We start from the raw sequence: 27,718 nt of genomic DNA, 5'->3' as shown, positions 1-27,718 counted from the left end.
TTATTCTTATTCTTTTTACACTGTAATGTGTGAATGAGTTGTTAAAGGGACAGCTTCTTCTCTCAGCTAACATTATGGCAGGTTCTGAACACCATGGTACAGAAATACGTGTGTTGATCCAGAAGTTATATTCCACGCAGGCGGCTGCTGCATCTCCTCCTCCTCCTCCTCTTCTTCCCAATATACTCGGGCTAATCAAAACCACTGCTCAGTGACTTGGGTTACAAAATGAGCAGCTCATTGAACATATACCCCCCGGACATAAAAACAACGTTGGGGAAGAAAGCCACAGCCGGTAACAATTTATTGTTAATAGTGTTCAGCACTAGAGAGGAAGGACAGGAAGGGATCCAGAAGGCTGTGGGAGGAGAGGGTGAAGAAACGAGACGCCACTGAACAGGGTCGAACCAGAGGTGGTTTTGGTGTTTAGCCAGGATATCATAAAAAAACACCAGCAGGGAGTCGTGCAGGGAGACCTGGCGCCCTGGTGAGAGCGGCGAGTCACCGCAGGCGTCTGATAACGGATGTCCTCATGCCAAAGCCAGCACTAGGAGAGGACAAATAGGACACAACGGAGGTTTGAATTTCTGTTTTTCAGAGAGAGCGGATATTTTCAGCGCTAACATGAGCACCACTATATACCTGAAAGTGCTTCCTGTGCAAAGTACTTCACATCCACATCTTGGTCTTGGGTCAACTTCTCCAGCACGGGTTTCACTTCATTCTGCAGGGTGCTGAAGGGACAGTGAACAGACACGAATTAAGCTCGACAGCCAGAACCCACACGCTTCAGTGACTTACAGAACCGCCTGTATAGTACCACAACATGCCGGGGATGAAGGGGAACACAGTGACTTACAGAACCGCGTCTGTGCATGACTTCTTTCTCTCTCACTCTCTGCTCCTCTTTGCTATAACTGAGACCTGGCTCACTCAGTCTGACTCTGCGCTGGAAGCTGCCCTCTCCTATGGTGACTTTTCCTTCTCCCACACTCCACGCCCTGATGGCAGGGGTGGAGGCGTGGGGATCCTCCTCTCTCTGCCGTTACCGAATCCTTCCTATTCCTCCCTCACTTGCTTTTCTTTCCTCTGAGGCTCAAATTCTCCAGATCTTCTCTCTCCCTGTCCACGTGGCGGTCATCTATCGCCCACCTACCTCTACTCATCCCCTTCTGCCTTTCTCTCACTTTGAATCCTGGCTCTCTTTCTTTCTCTCCTCAGATACCCCTGTTCTTCTCCTTGGGGACTTCAACTGCCACATTGATGACCCCTCTCTCCCTTGGGCTTCCCGCTTTCTCTCTCTAACCTCTTCTTTTGGCCTTCAACAGTCGACTGCAGCTAGCACCCACAAAGATGGCCACTACCTAGACATGGTTTTCACTAAAAAAAATTCTCTCCGATTTTTCCATTTCCCCCTTTCCTCTCTCTGACCATCACCTCATCTTCTCTATCTCGCGTCTCCCCTTCTCCATCTCCAGCTTCCCCTCGTTTCTGCAGAAACCTGCGCTTTATTAACCTACCAGCATTTGGATTCCACTTTCCGCTTTCTCTCTGCCGTCCCCGCCCTTCTAACCTCAGACCCTAGCAAAATTCCCACACGCGCATGCTGCGTTCCTCCACTCGTTCCTCTGAACGCCTCTGAAGGAAATCTCTCACACTCACAGACTTACTTCACTACAAATTTATGCTATCCTGTTTCAACTCTGCCCTCTCAGGCTAAACAAACCTACTTTTCTTCACTAATCAACACTCATAAGTCTAACCCACGCCGATTCTTCTCTGCCTTTAACTCTCTACTCAAACCACCTGCCTCCTCCTCTTCCTCCATCTCACTTCAGGACTTTGCTGACTATTTTAAGGAAAAGGTGGAATCCATACGTCAGAACATCCCCTCTCTTTCCTCCCCCCATCCTACACCTCTTCCTAACTCTCCACCTGCCTTCCTTGACTCTTTTTCCACTGTCTCAGAAGAGGATGTGTCGCTGCTGATCTCCTCTTCCCCCTCTACCACAAGCCCTCTTGGCCCTATTCCCTCCAATCTCCTAAAACCCCTTGCTCCTACTATAATCCCTATGCTCGCAGACATTTGTAACTCCTCCCTCTACTCTGGTACCTTCCCCTCTTCCTTCAAACATGCAACAGTTATACCATTACTCAAAAACAGCAAGACTTTTTAGTTGTGCTTTTACAGTAATACCTATAACAGGGGTTCTGTACCTTTTATCAAACCCCTTACTGTGGCGTCATTATCATATATGAATCTTTAGAGAACTACTGAGCAGCTTACTGTTACTAGGCTTGCTGTGCTTGAACAACACAGCATTTCAACCAGTGTTAAATGTTTGTTAATTAACCCTGGTGGTACTCAACAAACAGGGGTGACGACATATTAGGCTCCTCTATTTAAACCAGTCGTCAATACTAAACACTGAGCATTGCACAATACAGCATTGTTTCATTATAATACAATTATTTATTGTGACAATATTATAAACACATACAATAAGATGCTATATTATTTCACAAAGATCCCATTCAATTGGGAAAGGGTGTGCACCACTATGAGCTATTAAAGCAATTCAGAATTTTAATATAGGCTAGGAGTAAATTACCAATCATTTATTTAATATTAGTGCCCATTCAGTCTCTTTTTATGAGAAAGGCGCATTTAGGAGCCAACATCACCAGTAGCAATTCTATCCACAATTAATACAGTTCGCTACATTTGGGACATTATTATCCCTTTGAGCTGCTGTAGGAGCATCTGTATTATTCAAATCAGTATATGTGTTTGGATACTAAGAAGAATCCTAAGAGTTGCAAATTACTTGGGTATCTAAATAAGCCTATTACATCTTGTAGGGACAGAATAGGATTTTATTCTGTCGGTACCTGGACACTATACCCTAACAATTATGGTGACTAAATATTATATTATCATTTACTGATTTGGTTCCACTCCTATTACCTATAATTATTAGAGTCGTTTTGTGTGTTAGTTTTATGTATCACTTTATTTTAATATATTCATCAATACATAGAGTGCTAGATTACGGGGTCCTTTCTCTGTTCTTGTCCTTCTGAGACCAGTGGTCTTTTGCAAAAAACTTCAAACCAGAATGAACCTGCACAAACACTCAATAGCACATGAAGAAGAAAGATAGTGCACTCCAGTGGGACCGCTTCTCACAGCCAGATCATCCCAGCATCGATTTAACACTCCAGATCCACCAAGGGATGTTTAAAAGCCATCAAGAACTGAAAACACTTCAACTCAAAATGACAATGCTCTGACACAACAAAATAGGCTAATGACCTGGGGTTTCTTACACCCCATCAGAAAACTACCTCCCTTATACTCTCACTTTATCTCCCCCTCATCCATTATTGACCCCTCCCTTAAAAGAGGCACTGTGAGACCATGGGGCAGAAACCCCCCACTGACTCAAACGAGGGGTCACGGTTGTGCTCTTTCACAATATAGAACAAACCCCTAAGAAATACACACATAAAAACCAGGGGTTGGGGGGATAAAGAGAGAAAGACACACGGCCACAGAGGGTTTGCTTGCTCCCACTTGAATGGAAGTGTTAAGGCTGTGAGATATTTATAGAAAAGGGATGGATTTATGACCAGGATTCCCCATCCACTGAACACACTGGAGCAATAAAAATATTTGGATGATGTTGAAATCCTTCTAAATGGAAGATTTATTGAGCTGTAATTGCAGCATAATCAGTGGGGCTGTGAGAACATCGTTACAAACAGATGCTCTGATAAAAACTCATTCTGGCGCTGCGAGAATATATATATATATTATTATATTATTATATATATATATAGCAATTATTTTAAGCAGGAAAGATAAAGATCTATAAGTAAATCTGGTTTCCAAGTACAATACATGCCAGGAAGGATATTAAGGGATTTCACAATGACCAGTCTTCGTGATGCATTCTAACAAACCTTTTAAGCCTTTAACCTGAAGGCCAAAATTTTGCAATATATATTTCCACAGATTTCTTTGCCCATTCTGGTGTGCGACCATTTCCTCTCATAGCAATAAGAATTCAGTACACGCTTTAATGCTGAATCTGCCAATTTAAGAAGTGGAAATAAATACACTAAACTGAATATTGCCTTTGATTTCTGTCATTTCTACGAGCTTTTTGACACTGCAGTTTTAATCTCAAACACAATAGAAAAACAGACCCCGTTGCACTATGAAATCGTTCACGTTTTTGCTGGAACTTTGTCCCCCATCTTTCTGACCGACCTCGATTGCTTTTTACCCGTTTTCCAGTATGGGCCCTATCTTCTGTAGGGACTTGGCCACGTTAAAGCGCACATTCGCCACGGCGTCACCGGCCATCCGCACGACTGTGGGGAGCATGTGCTTGGTGGTAATGTCCTGTCCACAAACCTCTGAGAGAACCTGCGGGGTAACCATAACAAGGTTAGCTACAGGGTAACCATAACAAGGTTAGCTACAGGGTAACAGTCATATGTAGAAGCACATGCACACTGCTGGTAGGTGCTGGAGGGGGGTACTTATCTGCCGGAGCGCTGTATCCAGGGAGGTCCAGACATCCCAGAGGTACTTGAGCAAAGGAATGGAAGCAGGCACACGGTCTTTCTAAAGGTGCAGTTTATTGTGCCACCAAAGGTCCAACATTTCGGCAAATAGATTGCCTTTATCAAGGAGAGGGCCCTCTCCTTGATAAAGGCAATCTATTTGCCGAAACGTTGGACCTTTGGTGGCACAATAAACTGCACCTTTAGAAAGACCGTGTGCCTGCTTCCATTCCTTTGCTTAGCTACAGGGTAACCCCTCCGGTGCTAGACCCCTCCTCGACTAGCTAACACGTGTGAGAAAAATAATAATTATTATTAGCATGTATTTATAACATGCCAACATATTCTGTAGTGTGGTACAATCAGAGTGTGAAAAGCATAACAAAATGACAATATTATACCCTGGTACAGTGTGTAAGGAGGGCCGGGTTACATATTGTGTAACTAAAAGGACGGGAGAGTGGAAACATAAGGTAAAGTGGGAGAGGAAGGTCGGCATGTTTCTAAAAACTGCTTGCCACGAAGCAGGCAGCGGAGACGCTCTTACCGCTGTAACATACGATCGGTATTACGGCAGCGTAGACGCTCTTACCGCTGTAACATACGATCGGTATTACGGCAGCGTAGACGCTCTTACCGCTGTAACATACGATCGGTATTACGGCAGAGGCAGCGGAAACGCTCTTAATGCTGTAACATACGATCGGTATTACGGCAGAGGCAGCGTAGACGCTCTTAACGCTGTAACATGTGATCGGTATTACGGCAGAGGCAGCGGAGACGCTCTTAACGCTGTAACATACGATCGGTATTACGGCAGAGGCAGCGGAGAGGTTTGATGGTATCAGGAGGATGATGCATAAACCTCCATGAAGTTAGATTGCAGGTCATAAGTACAGGTGAAACGTTGGGGGGAGAGCAATGTTTCAGGGAATCCCACAGGTGTGTGTCACATCTTGGGGTTGGAGAAGGTTATGAGAGGAGAGGAGATCATGGATCATTGTGGAGAGAGAAAATGGTTTACATTTGATTGTGAGCGACACTGGAAGCCTGTGAAGGAATTTACCCTGAACGGATGAGCCTTTACAATGGAATGGAAGGGGGCAGACGAGAGAGGGGAGTGATCAGCATGAGGGAGATTACGGTGGTGTGGATTAAGATTTTGGATAACTGGGGTGAGAAAGGGACAGATACTGGCAATATTACAGTGGTGGAAGCGGCAAGACGTAGTGAGCGGCAGCATTTGTGGAATAAAGAAGAGGGAGACATCAAACATCGTTCTTAGGCAACAGGGTTTGGGGAATTGCGACAATGGCGGAATCGTGAATGTTTATTGGAAATTTTCGGCTGCAGGGATGGGATTAGTGGGAAGGAAGATGGGAAGTTCTGTTTAAGATAAACAGCGTTGATCATGCAGTGAGGACCAGGAGGTCCAATGAGTAAAGACAAATGTATGTATAATGAACATAACGATAATGGAAAATACATTACCAATATTTAAATATCTAAGCGTATTTAACAAAATGAAGAACACAATTAAAAAAAGTATGTAGATTTTTTTATTTTAAGAGCCAAAAATTAATCAAGATCTCCTACTAAATCTTCTTCAATACACCGTTGCGGAAACACAAAGGTGGAAGTGCTGTTAGAAAAACTCCGGAAAGCACTATTGGGTCGATGTACTGTAATAATGCAGAAGTAAAACTATTCTGGGACAGGTAAACTGTACCATAAGCATCAAACAAAGGATTCCCACAGAAAGTAATAGGATTTCTTTGTATGATGCCTCTGCCGCAGTTTATTGCAATTGCTTCACTTTGAAATATAAACCCACCTTTATTATGATGGGGAAATGGGATTACTTGATGGTTTAGCCAGTGGTAAGATAGTTTACAATGCCCTGATCTGGGCTCACTAATTCCGGAGCTTTCCAACAAACGGAGAATGCAATCAGCAAGAAGGACGTTCACTTACATTGATGCAGAACAGCGTGGTCATTCTGTGCAGGTAGTTGGGATCATTGGACATGGCCAGCACTTTGGGGATGATGGTGGCCTGTGCCCATTCTTTGCCAAACTTCTCCACTAGCTTCTTCAGGTTGCTCGTTGCGGCCTCACGGATGGCATAAACTGCAGGAGAAACACAGATTTGGATGCTGAAAATGGCAAGGTCTCTGAAAGTGGTACAAGCACAAGCAACATTTCACAAGCGTTATTAACGATGACCGGTGAGAACATGTTGGCTTCAGTTGCACAATGATTTGACGACACAATGAAGTCTCCGGCGTACGAGGTTTGTCTTCTTTATAAAAGAATATTATTACAAGCATTTTCCAATAAACTGTTCCACTTCCTTTCAAAGTTGACAGCAATCACACACAAAAAGTATTTATCAAAAACATGGAAAGAAACCCAAGGCACGCTTAAACATAATGAATCTTCTGCTCTTTTTCCAGGTTCCCATATAAATTATATAATTAGCATTTAATCATGTAAAGAAAAATACACAAGCAAAATGCTACCGATTTAATAATAAAAGAATAATAAAGATAAGAATAGTTGCAGAAACGATAAAATCTAACATCTCAAAAATGTTTGTTTAAATTAAGTACGGACAGCGATACCGCTATACATCATTTCACTGGATTTCAATCCCACAATTTCCTCTTGCCCATTTTATTCTGAATTATGGCATAACGCAAAACATAACGGCGTCCCAAGATTATAGCCTTTCATTTACAAGGTTTAGCGCTGCAAATAAACAGAATAGCTTTCAAGATCATGCAAGACTCCAGCACCACATAAAAGGGACCTGTGTGGTCTGTAAAGATCGTCCCGGCAAAGAAAGCAGAATACCAGTGGGAAAACCCAATTGGCTGTTCGGAGATTTACAAACAACGTGCTAAATAATGCTGGTCCCAGCTCTAGGATCCCAGTTTTCCATGCGGTCACTCCTGTCTGTGGCAGTCACTGTTTGATTGCTTAAGGACGAGTCTGATGGGTAGATACGTGTGACTCATTAGAAAATTCAGCACAATTAGTATTTTTTTGCTAAATAAACACGCCCAATTTCACACAAAGCGTTGCTGGGTGATTTAGAATTAAAATGGATTAAAATTTAGCAATTTCCAAATTTTCATGAAATGTCAGTAAAAATGGCAACATTTAGCCCATTTTAAAATCAATTGTAGCTTTTAGGAAAATTTCCCCCAAAAATGTGCATTACATTTAGCGAACTGCAACTGTCCCCATTCACATCTCTCCCCTGATGGGCCATTTCTCACAAGGCTGTGTCACGGTCACCTGCAGCAGGGAGGGGCAGTTTTATGGCCCATTATGTCTTATGTCGCTGAATAGTTGTTATGGGTTTGGCACTTCTAACCCAAGACGTACAGAGATAAGTTATGGCTCTTACCATGATCCACCAGCCATGCCATGCACAGAGAGTTCAACTTCTCATCAAAGAACTCCACACCCTGCCAAGGTAAGAAAGTAATAGTTGGGGCCAAATCAAAACAGTATTGCTTTATATTGATAGTATTGCTTTATATTGATGATTTATAGTTTCAGCTGAGTTCGCAAACACATCTGCCCCTTTTTAAGCAGTAATCCCACCCCACACCAGCAGAAGCCCATAGAGGTTTAATAGGATGTTTACATAATGTTAGTAGCTTGCCCCCTGAGCATTTCCTGTTTGAACATATTTATCTCTATATCTCTACACACACACGTGTGTGTATATGTATGTATGTAATAAATATATACACACACATATATATATACACACACACATATTGTATAAATAAACACTGGACTGTCGCTTAAAATATTGGTTTCCCAAGGAATTAAAAAAATCCCCCTCTGGTGGAGAAGTGAGAAACTGCAGCTAACCAATGGGACCTGCTGCTGCACACCCAGAATCTGGTAATAACTGGTACCAGCTATATTAGTCTGCGTTTTGCATCACTCAAATATTTCCGCCAAAGGAAGGGAAACCGGAAACTTTTTTGTTTTCAAACGGCCAAAAGTGAAATCTTATTCTAGAAAATGTCTTTTTTTGTTGCTCTTTTCAGTGCAGATTATTTCCAAATAAAGTCAGAATTCAGAAGATATGTATGTGTATAAATATAAAAATATGCAGAAATACCGTACAAGCCATGCAACCTGTCAATGACTAACAGTATACAAGCTAGACACACGTTGTTTGTTTGTATGCATTGTTCTTACATGGTTGAAAACAACCTGGATAGCGTATACAGCCCAGCATAAGATTACGATACTTATTGGATATGTTTATGTCTGGCTGTAGCCACTTCCAGCTTCACATTGTAAAGCCAGTAAACTAGTGTCACACTGAGGAGGCGCAAAAAGGTTGAAACAATGGTGTGTGCACATACATACATACATACATACATACATACATACATACATACATACATGGGTAGCAAACCCGACAGCTCTCTACTGTGGATGGTAGTAATAGGGGCACGTACCAGCTGCCCAGCAAGGAGAGGCATGTACTCGATAATAGCCAACCGCACACGCCACTTAGCATCTTCTGCCAGCTCCACAATGGCAGGGAGAAGTGACTGGGAAAGCTGCCGGATACCAATAACTTCGTTCACACAGTCCAGGTTGGAGATTATGTTCAGTCGCACCTCGGGACACTGGCAGAGAGAGACACTTCATTAATAGGCCGGTTAGCATAATGCAGCTCTGAACACAGAAACGTGCAGGCAATAGACCTGCCCTCTATCCCAAAAAGTGACATCTTCTGCTTGTCATCAAATATGTGTTTACTCCACGGCCCAAAGGCTGGGTGTGAAACCGCACCCCAAGGTCCTTACTCAATGTGTGGGGAGTCGTTGTCTATACATTCCTGTGAGTGGAGCAGATCTCTCCTCCTCACACTGGGAAGCTGTGTCACAGAACATTTAATAAGGGCCCAGGTCTTGTACACTTATCATAACATCTTGTACATTCAAGACAGGAGCTTCTGAATATCTCCATGTCTGGTCAACACCCTGCGACCAGAAAAATCTCCTGTAGCGTTACAAGGAGTTCTGACTTCAGCCCTCTCGTTGCATAAACCTCTGCTGATCATTGCAGTGTATGTGGGCTTTTCTTCTTTGTCATTTTCCAACTTCAGTTCATGTCTAACGAATTGGAGTGATGTAGGAATGGAGTTAGGATTTATAAACACTGCTGAAACCGAGACGGACTGCTGTTTGATGTACTAAAAAACACAAAATGTCCTGTATCACCACATTGGCAAGACTTGCCTCCCCCCTCAGCTGAATAGCTCCTCTTCTTGCAACAAAGATAGGATGCTAGCAAGTGTCAGTAACTAAATAAATGTTTGCCTAAAGGCAGCAGTACATTTTTAGGAATACCAAAACATGGCTGAATAGGTGTCACATTTCTCGTTCTATGAACATTTCAAAAACTCTATCCACCCCAAGCGTGTAACACTGCTTCAGAAGAGACCGCGATACACTCACCTCGTCCTTCAGCTGCGCCAGGAATAGGGGAAGGAGATGTTCAATGGTGTTGTCCTTCCCAAGAATAGGTGACAGACCCATGATGACAGAAGCCAGGGCAGATTTCACATGTTGATTGGCATCGGAAACAAGCTCCTAATTATGGAGAAACCAGTTAAAGAGAATGAGAAAGAGCCCAGTTTTCAAGCGCCCTCGGAAATTCAATCCTCAACTTTTGTTTTAATTTGAAAAAAAAAGTGGTCTACATATATGTTATATATACACACAGCTCTAAAAATATTACTTACCCGCACAGGTCCACTCGCCGACCACAGGTGCCGGTGCAGGAAATACTGCAGCTACTGCAGAAACTCTTCAAAAGCAGAGCTGTAAATCACCGCTCTGCTTCCCAAAGTCGCACCCCACAATGCACTGCACAGTGCTATGAATCACTTAATGGGCTGCAACTTCAGGAAGCAGAGCGGTGATAGACAGCTCTCTGCCAAAGAGCAGACACGGTATTTCATTTCCACGAGTCAGCCCCTATTTTCCATGCGTTCCGGGAGAGCCCTGCACATGTACACACACATAATTAGCCCGTGTTGGCTCACTGCTGGATAAAGGCCTCGCCAATTATCTGAAAGGTATGGCGGTTACAAGCCTTGCATTCATTTTGCTCCAACAATTTTTTCCGATTTCTTACTTTTGGTCGTCATCTTTTGATATCTTTGGAGTCGAGTGCCATCTTTTCCCGGTGTTCATTTCTTCGTGCGGTATGTCCGGCCCACTGACCTTTTCATTTCTTCACCCTTGTGATTGGTTTGGAACCCATTAATTATTTTTCCTGCCTCTTCGGGTAGTACCCAGCATACATTCCTCCATACTTCTTTGGGTTGTCAAAATCTTCTGAATTATCTTCAGATTTAGGGTCCAATTATCACATCCATAAGTGAACACGGGCAGGATACACTGGTAGAAAATTGTCCTCTTCAGACAGAGGAAGGTTCTCTTGAAAGATTGTTAATTTATTTCAAATGCATCCATCCCATCTTCATGGTTTCATTCAAAAGGTTCCTATCCATTGTTAGTTGCTGGCGTAGGTAAACATAGTCTGACGTCTTGTAGTTCTGTGCCATTTATTCCGATCTTTACAGAATGAAATGTGTTGAACAGCCCTTTGAATTCCCTTGCTGAAATTCATATGGAGGCCACTTTCTTACTTGCTTCAGTGACTTCTCTGACACACACACACACACACACACACACACACACACACACACACACACACACACACAATTTTGGAGCAAACCCAGGTCATTTTCACCCTGCACCCATGTATTAAAGCACCTTTTTCCCATTTTGTCTGGCCTGACCAAGCTTGCAACTCGGGAAGTATCAGTAGGAGAAGTTGGGGAGGAATTACATGGTGCCATATTACAATAGATTATGAGATGTGTCACATTCTGTCACTCGGTCATTCTTTTCCCCTTCTATTGGAGAAAAACAAATCTGGCAGATATGAAAAGGCGTCAATCTAACATTCTGCCCCCAACATCAAAAACTGTTCTTACATGTTCCTCGGCTCTGCCTAAACATACCCAACACCAATCAGTGTCACCAGACAAAAACGTCTATTGAAGTCGGTGGGAGTTTTCAGCCGATAACAGTGCAAATGTATAATGAGTAGGGGACAATAATGAATCCAGCCCATAGACTGTATACACATTTATTGATATTTTTTCTGTTTCTGGAATAGATAATCTTAATGTTGCTGTGAAATATATGTGCAAGCCCTGATAAATTTGTCCTACAAACACCTAGCACCTACAGTATTAACCGGCATGTAATATATGAAATACCTTGACACAAGGCAAGATCTGCGTCATTATCACATTCTCCCGACAGTCAGCAGACAGGTTCTCGCAGAATTCTAGAAAAGAGCAGAATCACAAGATCTTGGGTCAGAGCCGGTAAAGAAGTTTATACAGCAAACATGGAGAAACTAGTGTGCCAAGAGCGCCCAAAACTAGACATATATACAGTAGTTCATGATGAAATTCGACGAAAATGCAACGTTTCCGAAAATGTGTCGGCCATTATAGACCACAGACGGTGGCGTTGGTTAGGCCACACATTGCGGATGCCGACACATAGAATTCCAAGAATAACCCTAATGGCTGAACCTGGTCCGACATGGAAAGAGCCGAAGGGTGGCGTTAGGCTTACAACATTGAGATACTTTAAGCGAGAAGCTGAGGACCTGGTTATGCCCCTTTCAACCTTAGCCGAAGAACATTTAATGAAGACTGGTTATACCACCTAACAACTCTAGCCCAAGACCGCAAACAATGGAGACAAATTTCCATGGAAGTCGCCTATACTCACCCTGGGTGAAGAGGCGAAAACAAAAATAAAAAAATATAGTAGTACAAAACTCGGGAGTTTGAACCGACCAATCAGATGAAATGTGCTCAACTCCTTTCCTTCGCTAGAAAACTCTACGTCTGGCTCTTTTCATCAATGACATTTTTTTTTTTTAGGATAAGCACTCCCCAATGTAGGGTTTTCGTGAGTTTCAATGAAGTGGTGCATAGGGCCCTCATATACAGATGTAGCGGCCATTATTGCTCTCGCTGCAACACATGGGCGGGAGCTACTGCCGTTATAAAAGCATTAGCCGTGGGAGGAAAGATGGGCGCGGCCAACACTCCCGCAGGTGCAATAACGCCTGCAACACCTGTACATATAATGTAGCAGTCGGCACTCTTCTAAAAGGCAGGTAATCTCTATTACCAGTGGTTGACAAATCACCAAAAAATCTACTCGCCACACAAAAAAATCTACTCGCCACCTAGTACCAAACGTGTGCTGCTTGGGCCAATATTTACTCGCCCAGGGGTTAAATCCACTCGCCCGGGGCGAGCAAATGTATAGGTTTGTCGAACACTGTCTATTACACAACATGGCACTCTTCAGTTAGCTAAACACATCACAAGCTAAAAAGCAGACAAAGTATTGTACGGCGGTCTTGGACGCGGCTCCCTCCCCCTTCATCAGGTGCCCATAAAAAAGTCGGCTCGCTGTTGCAATTATATATATATATACTGGCCAGGTGATATGTTTTAATGTTGTGGAATAAATATGACCTGCATTTATATCACGGCAGCTCATTATGTCCAGAACTTTCTTTTTTTGGTCCGGTTATCCAAGAGATTTTCTGTTTGCGCTTTCAATCTAAAAACCGCTCCTACGAGTTCTGCTCTTATTCCCAGAACGACAACAGCTTGTTCAGTTATACAGATGTAGCAGACATTATTACCCCTATTAACGGGGAATAACGCAAGAAATAATACGGTAAATAGTGAGTGTGCTCAGGAGATGAAACACGTTATTGTTTTCAATGGCGACCGTGGTAAAACTTGCGGTAATAACATGTAGCGTTAACGGCAGTAACCTCGGATTCATTTGTACTTCCTGGTATTATTCACCTTGCCTACTTATCACAGGTTGTATTTCCAGTAACAGATCAGTCCGGCTGTAATAAGTGGGTGTCTCTGACGAGACATACACGGTGTAATTACAGCCTTCAGACCATGGAAAGACATTGGGAACACTCTGTAGGAGGATCCGGACGTCACACTGTGCTATGGAACATGGCTTAATAACCTAATCACCCTGCGACTGTCAGCATTACGTTCAGCACTTATTACTTCCTGCGCTTTTCTGGGAGCACGTGGGAGTTTTAAGCCTAGATTTTAAAATAGCCATTCAAAGAGATCATGGGGCTCAGATGTTCGGGGGGAAAAGTTCCTCCAATATCGAACAGCAAATTAATAATACAGGACATGCGATACTGGGCCATATTTACTAAGTGGGGCTATGCCATGAGACCGCTTCCAGCTCTGGAGGACACTTTATTAAACTCTTATGGAATAGCACCATTAAGTAAATATGCCCGACTGTCTTTAATAGAGGAAACTAAAGGACACATAACCACACAAGTTACAAACCAAACGTGATAGACAGATAATGAAAAGCAGGAATCAGATCGCAGCCAGGATCTGCCGTTCTGTAATATCTGCGTGCGAGGAAGCGAATGAACATATAAGTGATGTGATATCACATGCAGCTTTGTGTCATAGATCTGCTCAAATAATTAGGCGCGAGGCAGGGTTATTAACCCTTTCACTGCCCTAATGACGTATAAAAGTGCAAGCCCAGGGCAACTGGCCTCCGCTCGTCTTTATGGGGCTGTGCACGATCAGCACCAATCTCCTACCACCCTGGAGGGGGGAGAGATGGGTGAGGGGGGGAGGGAATACAATATTATTGGGTACGGATCGCCCCCAAAATCTCAACATCTGAATAAACTCAGAATGTGTCAGTGGCTATTGGGGGTTTGAAATGAAGTTCACAATGATATCGGGTGTTGCCCTGAAACCTTTTCACTGCCCGATGCACGTTCTTGGAACAGTACCTGATCCAGAATTTGTGCCATGCCGAGAACGTTATGGACATTGTGCCGCCCCCTCCACCCTATCCCCCCCCCCCCCCCCGGCAGCTGGATAAATAAATACAGGGGAAGCCTGTGAGGGACCACAGCCAACTAATTATTTCACCCTTTCAAATAACCTCCACCAGTTCCCTACATTAACCTGCCATCGGAAGGAGGCTTCGTACACTGCACAATGTGCAAGAGGCTGCAGCTAGGGTCAGCTCCTGACTTCTGTGGGATTATTTATTTACACGTAAAAAACTTTTTTTTTTAAATTGTACGTACGTACGCCCCCATTTAAAAGCATCAATCCCACCAAATTAAGGTATTTGTATTTTCTTTTATTAGTGATTGAACCTGGAGCTGATGCCATCATTTGTACCTCCCCTACACCAGGTCCTGAGATACTTAGTGTCGTGCAGTTCCTGCTGTTTTAAAGATGGTGTCCCTGGTCATCGGATAGAAAGCAGCAACGGTTTCCTATTGGCACATGCTTTGACTACCAGTTGGTTTCCACAGAAAGGGGTGGGTGGGTGGGGAGGGGGGGGGGGGGGCGCAGACCAGCATCGAAAACTTTAACTATCTGGGGAACTGGTGGATCCCTCCATCTGGAAATAACTCTCCATTTGCAGCACCCGTGGCTTGTCCATGCCAAACCTAGAACCTCCCAATGTTTCCAGCTTCCTACGGCTCTTACCTTTGACCTTGTGGGAGGCAGCAGCACGCACCTCCGCCTCACAGTCCTTCATTAAATTCTGGAAAGCAGGAACCAGGTCCGTCTTGGTAATTTCGGGGCCAACGGCTTTCTGGAGCTGGGGTAGTAATATGGGGTAAGAAATTAGAAAATAAACTGCCTGAAAATATAAACGATGCACTGTTGCTTTTAACAGCCTCACCCTGGAAGAAGTTGTTTTTACAGCGAAATGTACATCGGTAGTCGGGTGCACCTGACGTCATACTTAAGAGGTCGGACCACACGAGGTCAAAGTATAAAGGGAGCAAGAAGGAAACAGATGCCAGCGGCGGTTCTGCTGAACGCCAGTTATAGCCCCACAAACATCAGATATCCTTCCTCAACGAGGGTATTTTGACTCGTAGGCTACTAAGCCTTAGAATGTGACTTAGCCGGTTTCATAGGGTGACATCACCCATTGTAAACTCTTCCTCTCTGCTGCCCCTAATCCCAAAATAGCCCAATCTCTCTTCAGTACTATATACTGTGCGAATGTACACAGGGAACATAATTATACCAGAGAGCCCTCGCAAGATATCTATCGATACCAGGATCGACTACATTTTTTCTGGATAGCTTCATTGCAGGGGTTGAGCTGCCTTTATATTAGAACATACTGTGTATACCACACATCTATTTTTTCGGGGGGGTTTTTCTCACTCAGGAGACAGCACCCGCCTGAGTAAAACTCCCCCTCAATCCACAGACTTCCCACTATTATCAGACTATTAACTCTGAAGTGGTTACCACTTTAACTTTTTTCACCCTAGTGTGATGTATGGGTTTTTTTTTGTAGAGATATTTTTCCCCCTTTATATTAAACTTTGAAGCATTAAATATTACGTTTTACATTCTATCAATGTATCATAATTTAGACTATTTGATACTCATTGAGCAGTGGTGTGCACCATATACAGGATGTCTTCTCTGTGAATCCTTCCAGGTACACTTTAATATTATTTTACCTCCTATGCAACACCCTCTTCCAAATAATGTATACAGTTCGAGTGAGCTTCCTCTATATAATTCTCTCCTTTGTCGATGCATTAAACGTTCAGTGCCATATGTAAAACATACACAGAATATGCCAACAATGTCAAACAGACATTAACACTCTCCACCATGGGTTATTTCAGAACTGAAGACAATTTATAGCACTTCGACACTAGGTTACTTAACAAAAACCCCAAAGCAATTCCAACCTTGCAGTGATCAGGGCTGCATTTTATACCACGCTTTAGTAAATTACAAGGGCAAAAAAAAAAAAAGTTTAGGCCATTCCTCTCGGGCAAAATAAATAACCAGGGGTGAATTTTACAGGGAAGTTCTGGTGTCCGGATAAGAAAATGAAAGTAAGGACAACTGGTTGAGAAAATGTTGGTTGGCGCTGCACCTTCTTTGGTGAAATGGCAAAGTAACACTATTACACCGAACAATAACATCATATCCAGGGTCTGAACCTCTTCATTGTCAAAGTGGGCTGCAATGTTGAAGGGAGATCTGGCAGTGAAGGGTTAATATCACACTGGTTACCTTAATGGAGAAAATGCATGGAAAACGAAGCCTGCGTGAGTTACAGACTACGGCCCTTATTCTGTAAGCTGCAATACCGGCCCTAGCGCACAAAGCCCGATAACTTCACAGCTTATCGAATAGTGGTTAATGTGGGAATACAGTAAGGAGGAATCCACATGTTATTCTCCCAACAACAACTGTCAGTCTCCATCAGCGGTAAGCAACATGAGAAGGAGTGGCTCAGTGAGTAAAGACACTGACCGGCACGGAGTTTGAAGCAGGGGAACCGGATTCAATTCCCGGTGTCGGCTCCTTGTGACCTTGGGCAAGTCACTTTATCTCCCTGTGTCTCAGGCACCAAAAACATAGATTGTAAGCTCCACGGGGCAGGGACCTGTGCCTGCAAAATGTCTCTGTAAAGCGCTGCGTACAACTAGCAGCGCTATACAAGAACATGCTATTATTATTATATACCCGAGCCCTCAAACAGGCCGCACATCCACGCCAGCAACATCGCGACTCTTCTGTACGGAAGGGTGGTGCCCTTTTGGGCCGCTTGTTGCCCACCATTGCACTACATGCTCCGAATCCCTTGTATTTTCCTTTGTAGCAAACGTTACAGGCTAATTAGAGCGTGTTCGGAACAACTGAAGGATACAATTAACACTATGCAGCAAAATACTGTCAATAATTCATTTTGCCACACCACACACTGTTATTACCTCTGTGAACTTGTCTGCCACCATGTAACGCACACGCCAAGACTTGTCCTCTGTTGCCTGGCGCAGTGTGGGCATCACCAGAGGCTCCAGCTCTTCTTGGGGTAGAAGCTGGGCGATGTTCACACAGGCTTCCACTGCCAGCAGGCGCACAGAGTCCTGGCAATACAAGCACAGATCATGGCTACCACACCGTTTCACGGGAGAACGCACGTTCACTGTGACCATGAGCAAGTCAGTCTCAAGGTCTCTGCTATTACAACAAAAGCACTTCCATGGAGCTATCTACTGGAAGATTGTTGCGTGACATGATAAAAAATAAAAGAAATGATTACAAAACAACGTAATTACTTTCTAGTAAGTGCTATGTATTTATTTGCACAGTTTGCTAGAGCCAGTGTTAAAATTACAGATGAAAATATCAGAAAGCGGGCCACTATCAAAAAATCAATTTGACTAAATTCAGTAAAAAAACAGCCGTACTACCGACATTTCGGTCCTAGAATCAGGCCATAAAATTACAGATGGGGGACATTTTGAATATCTGCAATCAGACCCCCCAAACCTCGGCTATCCGCACCACATTTCGCGTGATGCTATTTACTACATTTTGCAGCCTCTGGGGGGGTGTCGGATTAGAAAAATTCAAACTCATCTCTAATTAAAATCCTTCTTATTGGATAAATGTAAGAATGCCGTTACCTGCTCGTCAGATGCGAGGTTGGAAAACATAGGGATTATTTCGCTCTTCACGTGCTCCAGCTCTAAAACCTTTGCAAACTCGCCCAGCTTGGAAGCTGCTGCCCGCCTCACCATGGGAGTGTCATCAGAGCACAGGTTACGGAAATGTCTAAACACAGGGACATGGATTTTAAGGATACATCACTGTCACTGGATCCTCTCATTGAACCCAGGGAAGTGAACTCACAAATCCTGCGGCGAACTGACAATAAATTCTCACTGCATTAAACAGCGACTATAAATGTGGTAACAATACAGCTCAGGTAGTAAAAGTGATCGCAGGGTATTTAATAATGCGCGTCAGATATGTTATAATTACTATATCCCGTCTCTACTTACTGCCGAAGTTCAGCCTTCACTGTGCTGGAGACGCGGGAATAGCATACACTGAAGAGTCCGCATGCAGACGTGCGGGAGGTGAACCAGTCCCCGCTGGCCAGGCGTTTTACCAAGGGGACAAAGTGAGCCTCTAGGTCTGAGGGGGAGTGCTCATTAGAGATAGCACGGAGAGATTCCACCGCCCTGTCTCTCACCACCGTCTCTTCAACCGTTGCCAGGCTCTCCAGGGGTGGCTGAGAGACAAATCACATGGTTAGCAAAAAAACCAGCAAACAAAGTAACATCATGTTCTTCCCACTGTAATGAGCTCTACATACAACTCCTCAACTCGCTTTTTGCCACAGGGTTTAACTTTCTCCAGGGTAGAAAAGAGTCAGTGACACCTCTTCGGCATGAGCTTCGACAGGATTTCCATAAAGCAACAGAAGAGATGCATCACTAACAGGTAACATGGAACTTGCAGAGTAACCCAACTTCTCCACTGTGCTAGGTACCAAAGCCTATCATATGGGCTTCACACAGCTGGGTGACTGCAGCCATGCAGTAAAAGCCAAAGTGAATGGCTAATCGTACCAATGGCACATTTTATGTGAACCCCATTCCCAAAATATTTGCATCTAGTATGTCTTCACTTGCAGTGCCTTATCTCATTTACACCAGAGAAACATGCTCTGGGACACACTCACCAGTAAGCAGTGAACAAACTCTGGCCCCCCGACCAGTGAAGTAAAGGTTCCCAGCTGCTCAGCCAACGCCAAAAGCACCTCATCTTCATCGTAGATTGTATCTGCAAGGTAGTAATAGCAATTACAGATTTAGACCAACTGACTTTCTTCATGACCGTGGCAATTTTGGTGCCTTAGGATTACGATTTATAGAATAGTATAGTATACCACTGGTTTATAATTGCAGCATTTTGCCAAGAAAGCAGGACCATTGCTGAATGGAGTCTCTATGAGCTAGTGGCCATACACCTGTAACTAGCACAATCAGTACCCACTAATTATAAAGAAAACACGTCACAAATACATACACAATTGCATCTGCATACACACATATAAAAGAAATGTATATGCAGATACACACATACATGTAATATTTATGTTGTGGCAATAATTATCAGGGCCAGATTTCAGGGAGGAGAATTTGCTGATTCTTATGAGACGAATCTAACAACAGTCCCTAGATTTGCACCAGATCTCAGTGTACTAGATCAAGTAACGTTAGAGAAACTTCCCACGCTTGCTTATCAGAGAAAAACACCAACATGTCCTTTTGCCACATATTATTTTGATACCATTTGGCAGCATTAAGTTAATCACAGAAATGCCAACTGAACACATTTTTGTTCCATTCACACTAAAGAAACAAAAATATCTATGATCCACTTTTATTACTGAACATGTACTGTATAAAATAACAAGACAGAAGGTTCCCAGTGTTAATTACTATATAGCTTCTTACATGCAACCTATGTCCCACGCAGGGTGAATGACAACCTAACTGCTATCAACTTGCTTCCCTAAACTGAAGCCAGACACAGTAACATGGTGCTTATGTCCCAGAGTGTATCCACCTCACCCAGTGATAAGTGCCATGGCGCCCGTCCCTCCCACTAGTGTGACAGACTTACCTGTTAGGAATGGCAGGAGCTCACTACGCGTTCTCTCTACTCCCAGAGCCAAAGCGATAGTGGAAAGCTTTTTAATGCTATTAAGACGAAGCTGAAATTAGAAAATACATTTACATTTAGTCCAATTGGGGATGTACAAAAATGTGCCCTGAATGATAACCTGTAGTAAAACCCCCGATATTTAGTAGGGAATAGATAGTTCAGAGTTGCTGGTAGCAAGATGCCCTCTGTGTTCCCTGAATAAATATGGCAGCTCTGGTTTGCACGTTTCTAACACTGGAAAAATACTTTTATAAGACCCCTAGTTGGTAGGTCAAAACGCTGCCTATAAACATGCAAGTACTGTAATAAATGTTTGTTTGCTTAACTTAGGTGTGTTGCGGCCTTCAATCTCTCGTTACCCCAGAGAACAACATTAGAGATAAAACGACCTTTATTCATCAGCCCGAGCAGACTGACAGATGAATATGATAAACGTAATTATTTTCCCAGGAGTTTCATAGTGAAACATGAATGAATATTACCGATGATGACTGAAGAATGGGATAATTGCACTAGTGAACCAGAGGACAGGGAAACTACGGCACACATGTTTCCTGGGTTTTATAGGAGTGACAAAGCAACTCATTTGCAGTTCCTGCAGTGGATGTGTTGGATAATGGGAGGGTTATCAGAGCACACTATAATGAGGAACAATAAGAAATTACATGTACATGTACTTATTATGTGAACTAGAACAGTTTCATTCACTCAAAAAATCTAATGTAGGTTCTAAGTGACCGAAACGTTGGCTGCTGCACCCACTGTTACGCCCCATCTTGTTGCTTCCAGCACCTTTTTTGGTGTGCCTAACTGCGGTTTCTATGTTTGTTGTGGGCTTGTTGGTAACAGTGTATTGTAGGCTTTGTTAATTAAAAAGCAAAGTAAAAAGAATTGCACACGACCTCCATTTACAGACTTTCTTAGATTGTGGAAAACGCAAGATGCATCATGCACTTCCCCAAACCTACGCCTTTGAATTATAAGCACAGGAACGGGGGAGAGAGCTGCGCAAAATACTGAGTCGTCTGCCCACGCCAATAATTCAGCAAAAACAGATGCCAAGCTATTTACATTTTATACATGCTTGTGATCGAGAGTCTTTTAAAGAGGTCTTCTCTTCTCTGCTGTTACAACAGGGGTGGGCAACTCCAGTGCTCAAGGGCCATCAACAGGTCAGGTTTTCAGGATATCCCTGCTTCAGCACAGTTAGCTCAATTGAGGACTGGAGTTGCCGCACCTGTGTTACAATGTCAATGCAATCATACAAATACACTCAGAAAAATATATTACGTAACCTTACATTTGATCCAGCATTATTCGGAATAACCCAATTTTTAGCCTGTATTTAAAAGGGCCCACAAGGAATGGACATGGGGTTATTTAACAAACTCCATACACACACGCACTTCAATCTGAGTTTGAGACCTGAAAACTGGATTTCCCAAAACAAACTGTTTCTAAACACCGACACGACTGCAACAATGGCATTTCAGACCAAGGCTTTTAAAGCTTCCAATGAAGGAGCTCAAGATCAGAACCAACGCTAAAACCACCCTAAGGGCTGGGACCCGCTGCGCCCGGCGTCACGGGCGGCCGCGTGAGCGTTCCCCACCAGCAGGGGAATCCCCCCTCACTGCTGGCTCACTACGCACTGTCACGCGTCAGCCGCCAGGGGATGCAAGAAAATTGTGATCCCAAGCGGTGACGCGTCACGCTGATGAGCCAATCAGCGGTGGGGACGGGAGCGGGAGCTGTCAGACAGCTGCCTACACAAGGTAGGGGTGTGTGTGTGTGTGTGTGTGTGTGTGTGAGCGTCAGCGTGTGTGAGCGTCAGCGTGTGTGAGCGTCAGCGTGTGTGTAGGGCATTTGTGCGGGAAGGGGGAGGGAGCGGCTTACCTTCCAGCAGCCCGCAGCAGCTCCCTCCTGCAGCCCGGGAGCCCGAGCCCGTGGAGGGAGGGGGGGGAGTAGCGGGTAACATTGAAGACAAGGTGTTGATTCTATAGGAAATGGGAACCTTTTTATGTGAATGTCTGTGTGCAGGGGTCTGCCTCTCAGGTGGTGCCCCGCTGGGGAGTGATTGCAGGACTTTAGGGACAAGCAGTAATATTTTCTTGCATTTCCCTAGAAGAATATGGCTTTACATTGAACCTGTGGAAGGAGGAGGGGGGGGGAGTAGCGGGTCCCTCCGCTCAAACCACGCCGCCCCCCTCCCGCGGCACCCCACAGACCGCATACCGCGGTCTGTGTCTGTCAGCGCCCCGCCTGTCTGCAGTGCGGGCGCGCTGACTGAGGGAGCGGGGCCTTAGCCTAACTCCTGTTACTAGTTTCAAATATTTGGGCATATGGATTGACTCCCATTAAACATTTGAGTTGCACATTGATACCCTGACATCCAAAACCTATGGCAAATTAGATGTTCTATATAGGAACAAATCCACCCTAAGGCTGCGCTTATACAGCCGGCAACGTCACCCGTCGCCATTGCGATAGTTGTAATTAAGTTAAAGGCGACATCGCTAGCTGCAAGGCCAGCGACGTCATAAAAGGGACGGGCAGAGGCACGGAGAAGCTCCCAATTGGCCGCAAGGGGAGACCGTCGCAAAAAAAAATCAAATATCAGTGACTACCAGATACAAAGAGATCCCCTGTGCCTCACATCACCCCCCAGAGATCCCCTGTGCCTCATCACCCCCCAGAGATCCCCTGTGCCTCACATCACCCCCCAGAGATCCCCTGTGCCTCACATTGTATGTCTTTATTTATATAGCGCCATTAATGTACACAGCGCTTCACAGCAGTAATACATGTGGCAATCATATAAATAACAAATAATATAATATAAATAACAGATCATGGGAATAAGTGCTTCAGACAAACATAACATTAAGGAAGAGGAGTCCCTGCTCCGAGGAGCTTACAGTCTAATTGGTAGGTAGGGAGAACGTACAGAGACAGTAGGAGGGAGTTCTGGTAAGTGCGTCTGCAGGGGGCCAAGCTTTATGTATTGTGTACAGTATTAGCCACAGTGCTATTCATATGCTTCTTTAAGCAAGTGTGTCTTAAGGTGGGTCTTAAAGGTGGATAGAGAGGGTGCTAGTCGGGTACTGAGGGGAAGGGCATTCCAGAGGTGTGGGGCAGTCAGTGAGAAAGGTTTAAGGCAGGAGAGGGCTTTAGATACAAAGGGGGTAGAGAGAAGACATCCTTGAACAGAACGCAAGAGTCGGGATGGTGCATAGCGAGAAATTAGGGCTGAGATGTAAGGAGGGCAGCAGAGTGTAAGGCCTGGGACATAGTAGTGTGAGCAAGGCTGAGCCGCGCTCACACTCGGCACTGAGCCTCTGCAGCCGCAATGAGAGCGGCTTTAGCAGGGGCTCGCGCATGCACGCTTGGGGAAGCGTGTGTCTCAAGAAGTTTTCAAATTTGGCGCTCGCCGGAGCGCAGGGCCGGTCACGTGAGCGGTTCGCCCAATGAGGGCGAACCAGCTCCGTGACGTCACTGGCCCGCCCCCAGACCCGCCCACGGACGGCGCGCTGTGTAAGGCCAGGGAAAGCACTGCTTTCCCTGAGCCTTAGCGCGCCTCCGCACTGAGAAAATGACTATGTCCGAGGCCTTAGGCTTTAAAAGTGAGGAGAAGAATGGAGTGTGAGATACGGGATTTGATCGGAAGCCAGGAGAGGGATTTCAGCAGGGGAGACACTGAGACAGATTTCGGAAATAGAGTGATTCTGGCAGCAGCGTTTAGGATAGATTGTAGGGGAGACAGATGAGAGGCAGGAAGGCCGGACAGCAGGAGGTTACAGTAATCGAAACGGGAGAGAATGAGGGCCCGAGTTAGAGTTTTAGCAGTCGAGTAACAGAGGAAAGGGCGTATCTTTGTTATATTGCGAGGAAAAAGCGCCAAGTTTTGAATGTGAGAAGAGAATGTGAGAGTGGAGTCAAGTGTGACCCCTAGGCAGCATGTTTGGGCTACTGGGTGAATGATAGTACTTCCAACAGTAATGTGGAAGTAGGTAGTAGGGCGAGGTTTGGGAGGAAGTATGAGCAGCTCTGTTTTTGGCATGTTAAGTTTACATCACCCAGAGATCCCCGGTGCCTCACACACCCCCAGAGATCCCCTATGCCTCACATCCCCCCCAGAGATCCCCTGTGCCTCACATCCCCCCAGAGATCCCCTGTGCCTCACATCCCCCGAGATCCCCTGTGCCTCACGTCACCTCCCCCAGAGATCCAGTGCGCCTCACTTCACCTCCCCCAGAGATCCAGTGCGCCTCACGTCACCCCCCGAGATCCAGTGCGCCTCACGTCACCCCCCAGAGATCCAGTGCGCCTCACGTCACCCCCCCGAGATCCAGTGCGCCTCACGTCACCCCCCCAGAGATCCAGTGCGCCTCACGTCACCCCCCCAGAGATCCAGTGCGCCTCACGTCGCCCCCCCGAGATCCAGTGCGCCTCACGTGGCCCCCCCGAGATCCAGTGCGCCTCACGTGGCCCCCCCCCCGAGATCCAGTGCGCCTCACGTGGCCCCCCCCGAGATCCAGTGTGCCTCACACACCCCCCAGAGATCCCCTGTGCCTCACCCCCCCAGAGATCCCCTGTGCTCCCACACACCCCCAGAGATCCCCTGTGCTCCCACACACCCCCAGAGATCCCCTGTGCTCCCACACACCCCCAGAGATCCCCTGTGCTCCCACACACCCCCAGAGATCCCCTGTGCTCCCACACACCCCCAGAGATCCCCTGTGCTCCCACCCCCCCCCCCCCCAGAGATCCCCTGTGCTCCCACACACCCCCAGAGATCCCCTGTGCTCCCACACACCCCCAGAGATCCCCTGTGCTCCCACACACCCCCAGAGATCCCCTGTGCCTCACACACCCCCAGAGATCCCCTGTGCCTCACACCCTGCCAGAGATCCCCTGTGCCTCACACACCCCCAGAGATCCCCTGTGCCTCACACACCCCCAGAGATTCCCTGTGCCTCACACACCCCCAGAGATCCCCTGTGCCTCACACACCCCCCAGAGATCCCCTGTGCCTCACATCTCCCCCAGAGATCCCGTGCCTCACATCCCCCCGAGATCCCGTGCCTCACATCCCCCCCCAGAGATCTCCTGTGCTTCACATCACCCCCCAGATTTTTCCTGTGCCGCACATTCCCCCCAGAGATCTCCTGTGCCGCACATTCCCCCCAGAGATCTCCTGTGCCGCACATCCCCCCCAGAGATCTCCTGTGCCGCACATCCCCCCCAGAGATCTCCTGTGCCTCACATCCCCCCCAGAGATCTCCTGTGCCTCACATCCCCCCCAGAGATCTCCTGTGCCGCACATCCCCCCCAGAGATCTCCTGTGCCTCACATCCCCCCCAGAGATCTCCTGTGCCGCACATCCCCCCCAGAGATCTCCCCCCCAGAGATCTCCTGTGCCGCACATCCCCCCCAGAGATCTCCTGTGCCTCACATCCCCCTCAGAGATCTCCTGTGCCTCACATCCCCCTCAGAGATCTCCTGTTCCTCACATCCTCACATCACCCCCACCCCCCCAGAGATCTCCTGTGCCTCACATCCCCCCCAGAGATCTCCTGTGCCTCACACACCCCCCCCCCCCGACATCTCCTGTGCCTCACATCCCCCCCGAGATCTCCTGTGCCTCACATCCACCCCCCCCGGAGATCTCCTGTGCCCCACATCACCCCCAGAGATCTCCTGTGCCTCACATCCCCCCCAGAGATCTCCTGTGCCTCACATCCCCCCCCGGAGATCTCCTGTGCCCCACATCACCCCCACATTTTGGTGCCACTACCCTTCAGTCCCGCAGGGCGCAGGCCCCAGTGCTGAGAGGCCAGGCTGCGGGGGATACTTCGAACCCCCACCTCCAGTGTGACACTGTGCGGGCTGTGCTGGGTGAGGTCGGCCTCCCCCCCAGGGTATTCAGACCTCACCTGCACGTCCTCGTTGCGCAACTCGTCGATCAGCACCGCGATGGGATACAGAGAATCGTCCCCGTCAGAGGCCGCCATCTTGTTTTTTCCTGTCAGACAGTCTGAGGGGGCGGGACGGGGGCGCCCAGGCGCTCCTGCAGGGGCAGAGTGCCCCGCCTCGCGCCTGACGTCACGCGAGCCTCCAGTGGCCGTCGTCCCTGGCAACGTATATAACACACTAGAGAACCAGCACGCGCCGCTGCAGGGGTCCCGCGTTCCCAGGAGACCGTTACCAAGGGGAGGAGACGTCCCGAACTCGGGGCTCTTTTGCAAGACGTCACTGACACGAAGCAGCCAGCAGCCATCTTGGTGAAGGTCCCAATGATGTCATCACCAGGAACTAGAAAAAACACAACACGGGGCAATATATGCTCATCTATATGTTGGCAGACAGTGGTATTCTGAGGGGGCAGGCACATTCTCTCAGAGAAAGATGGGCACTGCCAAAACTGTAGCAAATTAGATTGTAAGCTCTTCGGGGCAGGGACTCTTTCTCCTAAGTATCACTTCTTTTTCTGACACACCTCTTCCCATTGTGTATTTTGTATTATTTGTTATTTATATGATTATTACGGGTATTACAGCTGTGAAGCGCTGTGTACATTAATGGCGCTATATAAATAAAGACATACATACAAATACACGAAGGGGTTAAAGGTTATCCCAGATCCACTCGCAGATTACAGGTAAGGCCGAGATTATACATGCCGCGCAAAGAAGCGCGTGCACGTGGCGCGCACCTGTCGCTGGCGCGAATGTGATTTGTGCTTCAGGCGATAGGTAGGCGGGCCGTGACCTCACTCACGTGAGTGAGTGCGCGGTGTGTATAATCTTTGCGCAGTGTGTATAATGTTGGCCTTACCTGTGATCCCTCATTGGCTGAACCGTTTCACGTGATGCGCCGTCGTTTTGAAAGACAAATTGATTTGTCTGTCCAAAACACGGTCGCGCTTCATCATCATCATAAATTTTAATTTTCAACTGGTATCGGTTTGTTGAAGGTTGGTGGCCCCTCCTTCCTGAGTTTAAGTCTATTAGTACATTGTATTGTTTATACTGCACATCTTTTATTAAAATACAGATCACATGCCATAACTGGGTTGCAGAGCTGACACTTCAAACTCCAATATGGCTCAGGGGCACCCAGCTGGGCATAATACTTTTTATTATTGGCCTGGGTACCTCCTCACCATCACACCCACTCCCCTCCTATCCACATTTCTTCATCTCTCCTCCACCTATGCATGTGCCCATACACTGCACTATTATGTATACACCTCTTTCCCAACAACATCTTTACCTCTCAATAAAAAGTACCCACACAAATCCTCTATTCACACCCTCTATCTACTCCATCCTGCTGCTGGGGATATCTCTCCTAATCTTGCTCTCATCCACGCCTCTTTGCCACCTATTCCCCTGCTATTGGTGTTAACCTATCTAATTTAATACTGACTAACCTTAAAACCCGC

The 27,718-nt window shown here is 46.1% G+C and overlaps 1 protein-coding gene across 1 annotated transcript; it reads right to left on the bottom strand.

Moving 5' to 3' along the window:
- Positions 1-273: 273 nt before the first annotated feature.
- Positions 274-26,300, bottom strand: PPP2R1A (protein phosphatase 2 scaffold subunit Aalpha). Its single transcript, XM_075606359.1, has 15 exons — positions 26,208-26,300; positions 20,230-20,320; positions 19,283-19,383; positions 18,597-18,829; positions 18,219-18,366; positions 17,520-17,675; positions 15,247-15,361; positions 11,914-11,984; positions 10,076-10,210; positions 9,068-9,241; positions 7,990-8,050; positions 6,550-6,704; positions 4,293-4,435; positions 643-734; positions 274-547 (listed from the first exon to the last, which is right to left on the bottom strand). Exons 1-15 carry the CDS (start codon positions 26,283-26,285, stop codon positions 531-533), a joined length of 1,770 nt encoding a protein of 589 aa, XP_075462474.1. The 5' UTR covers positions 26,286-26,300; the 3' UTR covers positions 274-530.
- Between the last annotated feature and the right edge of the window lie 1,418 nt (positions 26,301-27,718).

Source organism: Ascaphus truei, chromosome 6 (assembly GCF_040206685.1).
Source record: "Ascaphus truei isolate aAscTru1 chromosome 6, aAscTru1.hap1, whole genome shotgun sequence".
Taxonomy (NCBI): Eukaryota; Metazoa; Chordata; class Amphibia; order Anura; family Ascaphidae; genus Ascaphus; species Ascaphus truei.
The sequence above is the reverse complement of the archived record's forward strand: the minus strand, read 5'-3'. Positions and strand labels throughout refer to the sequence as shown.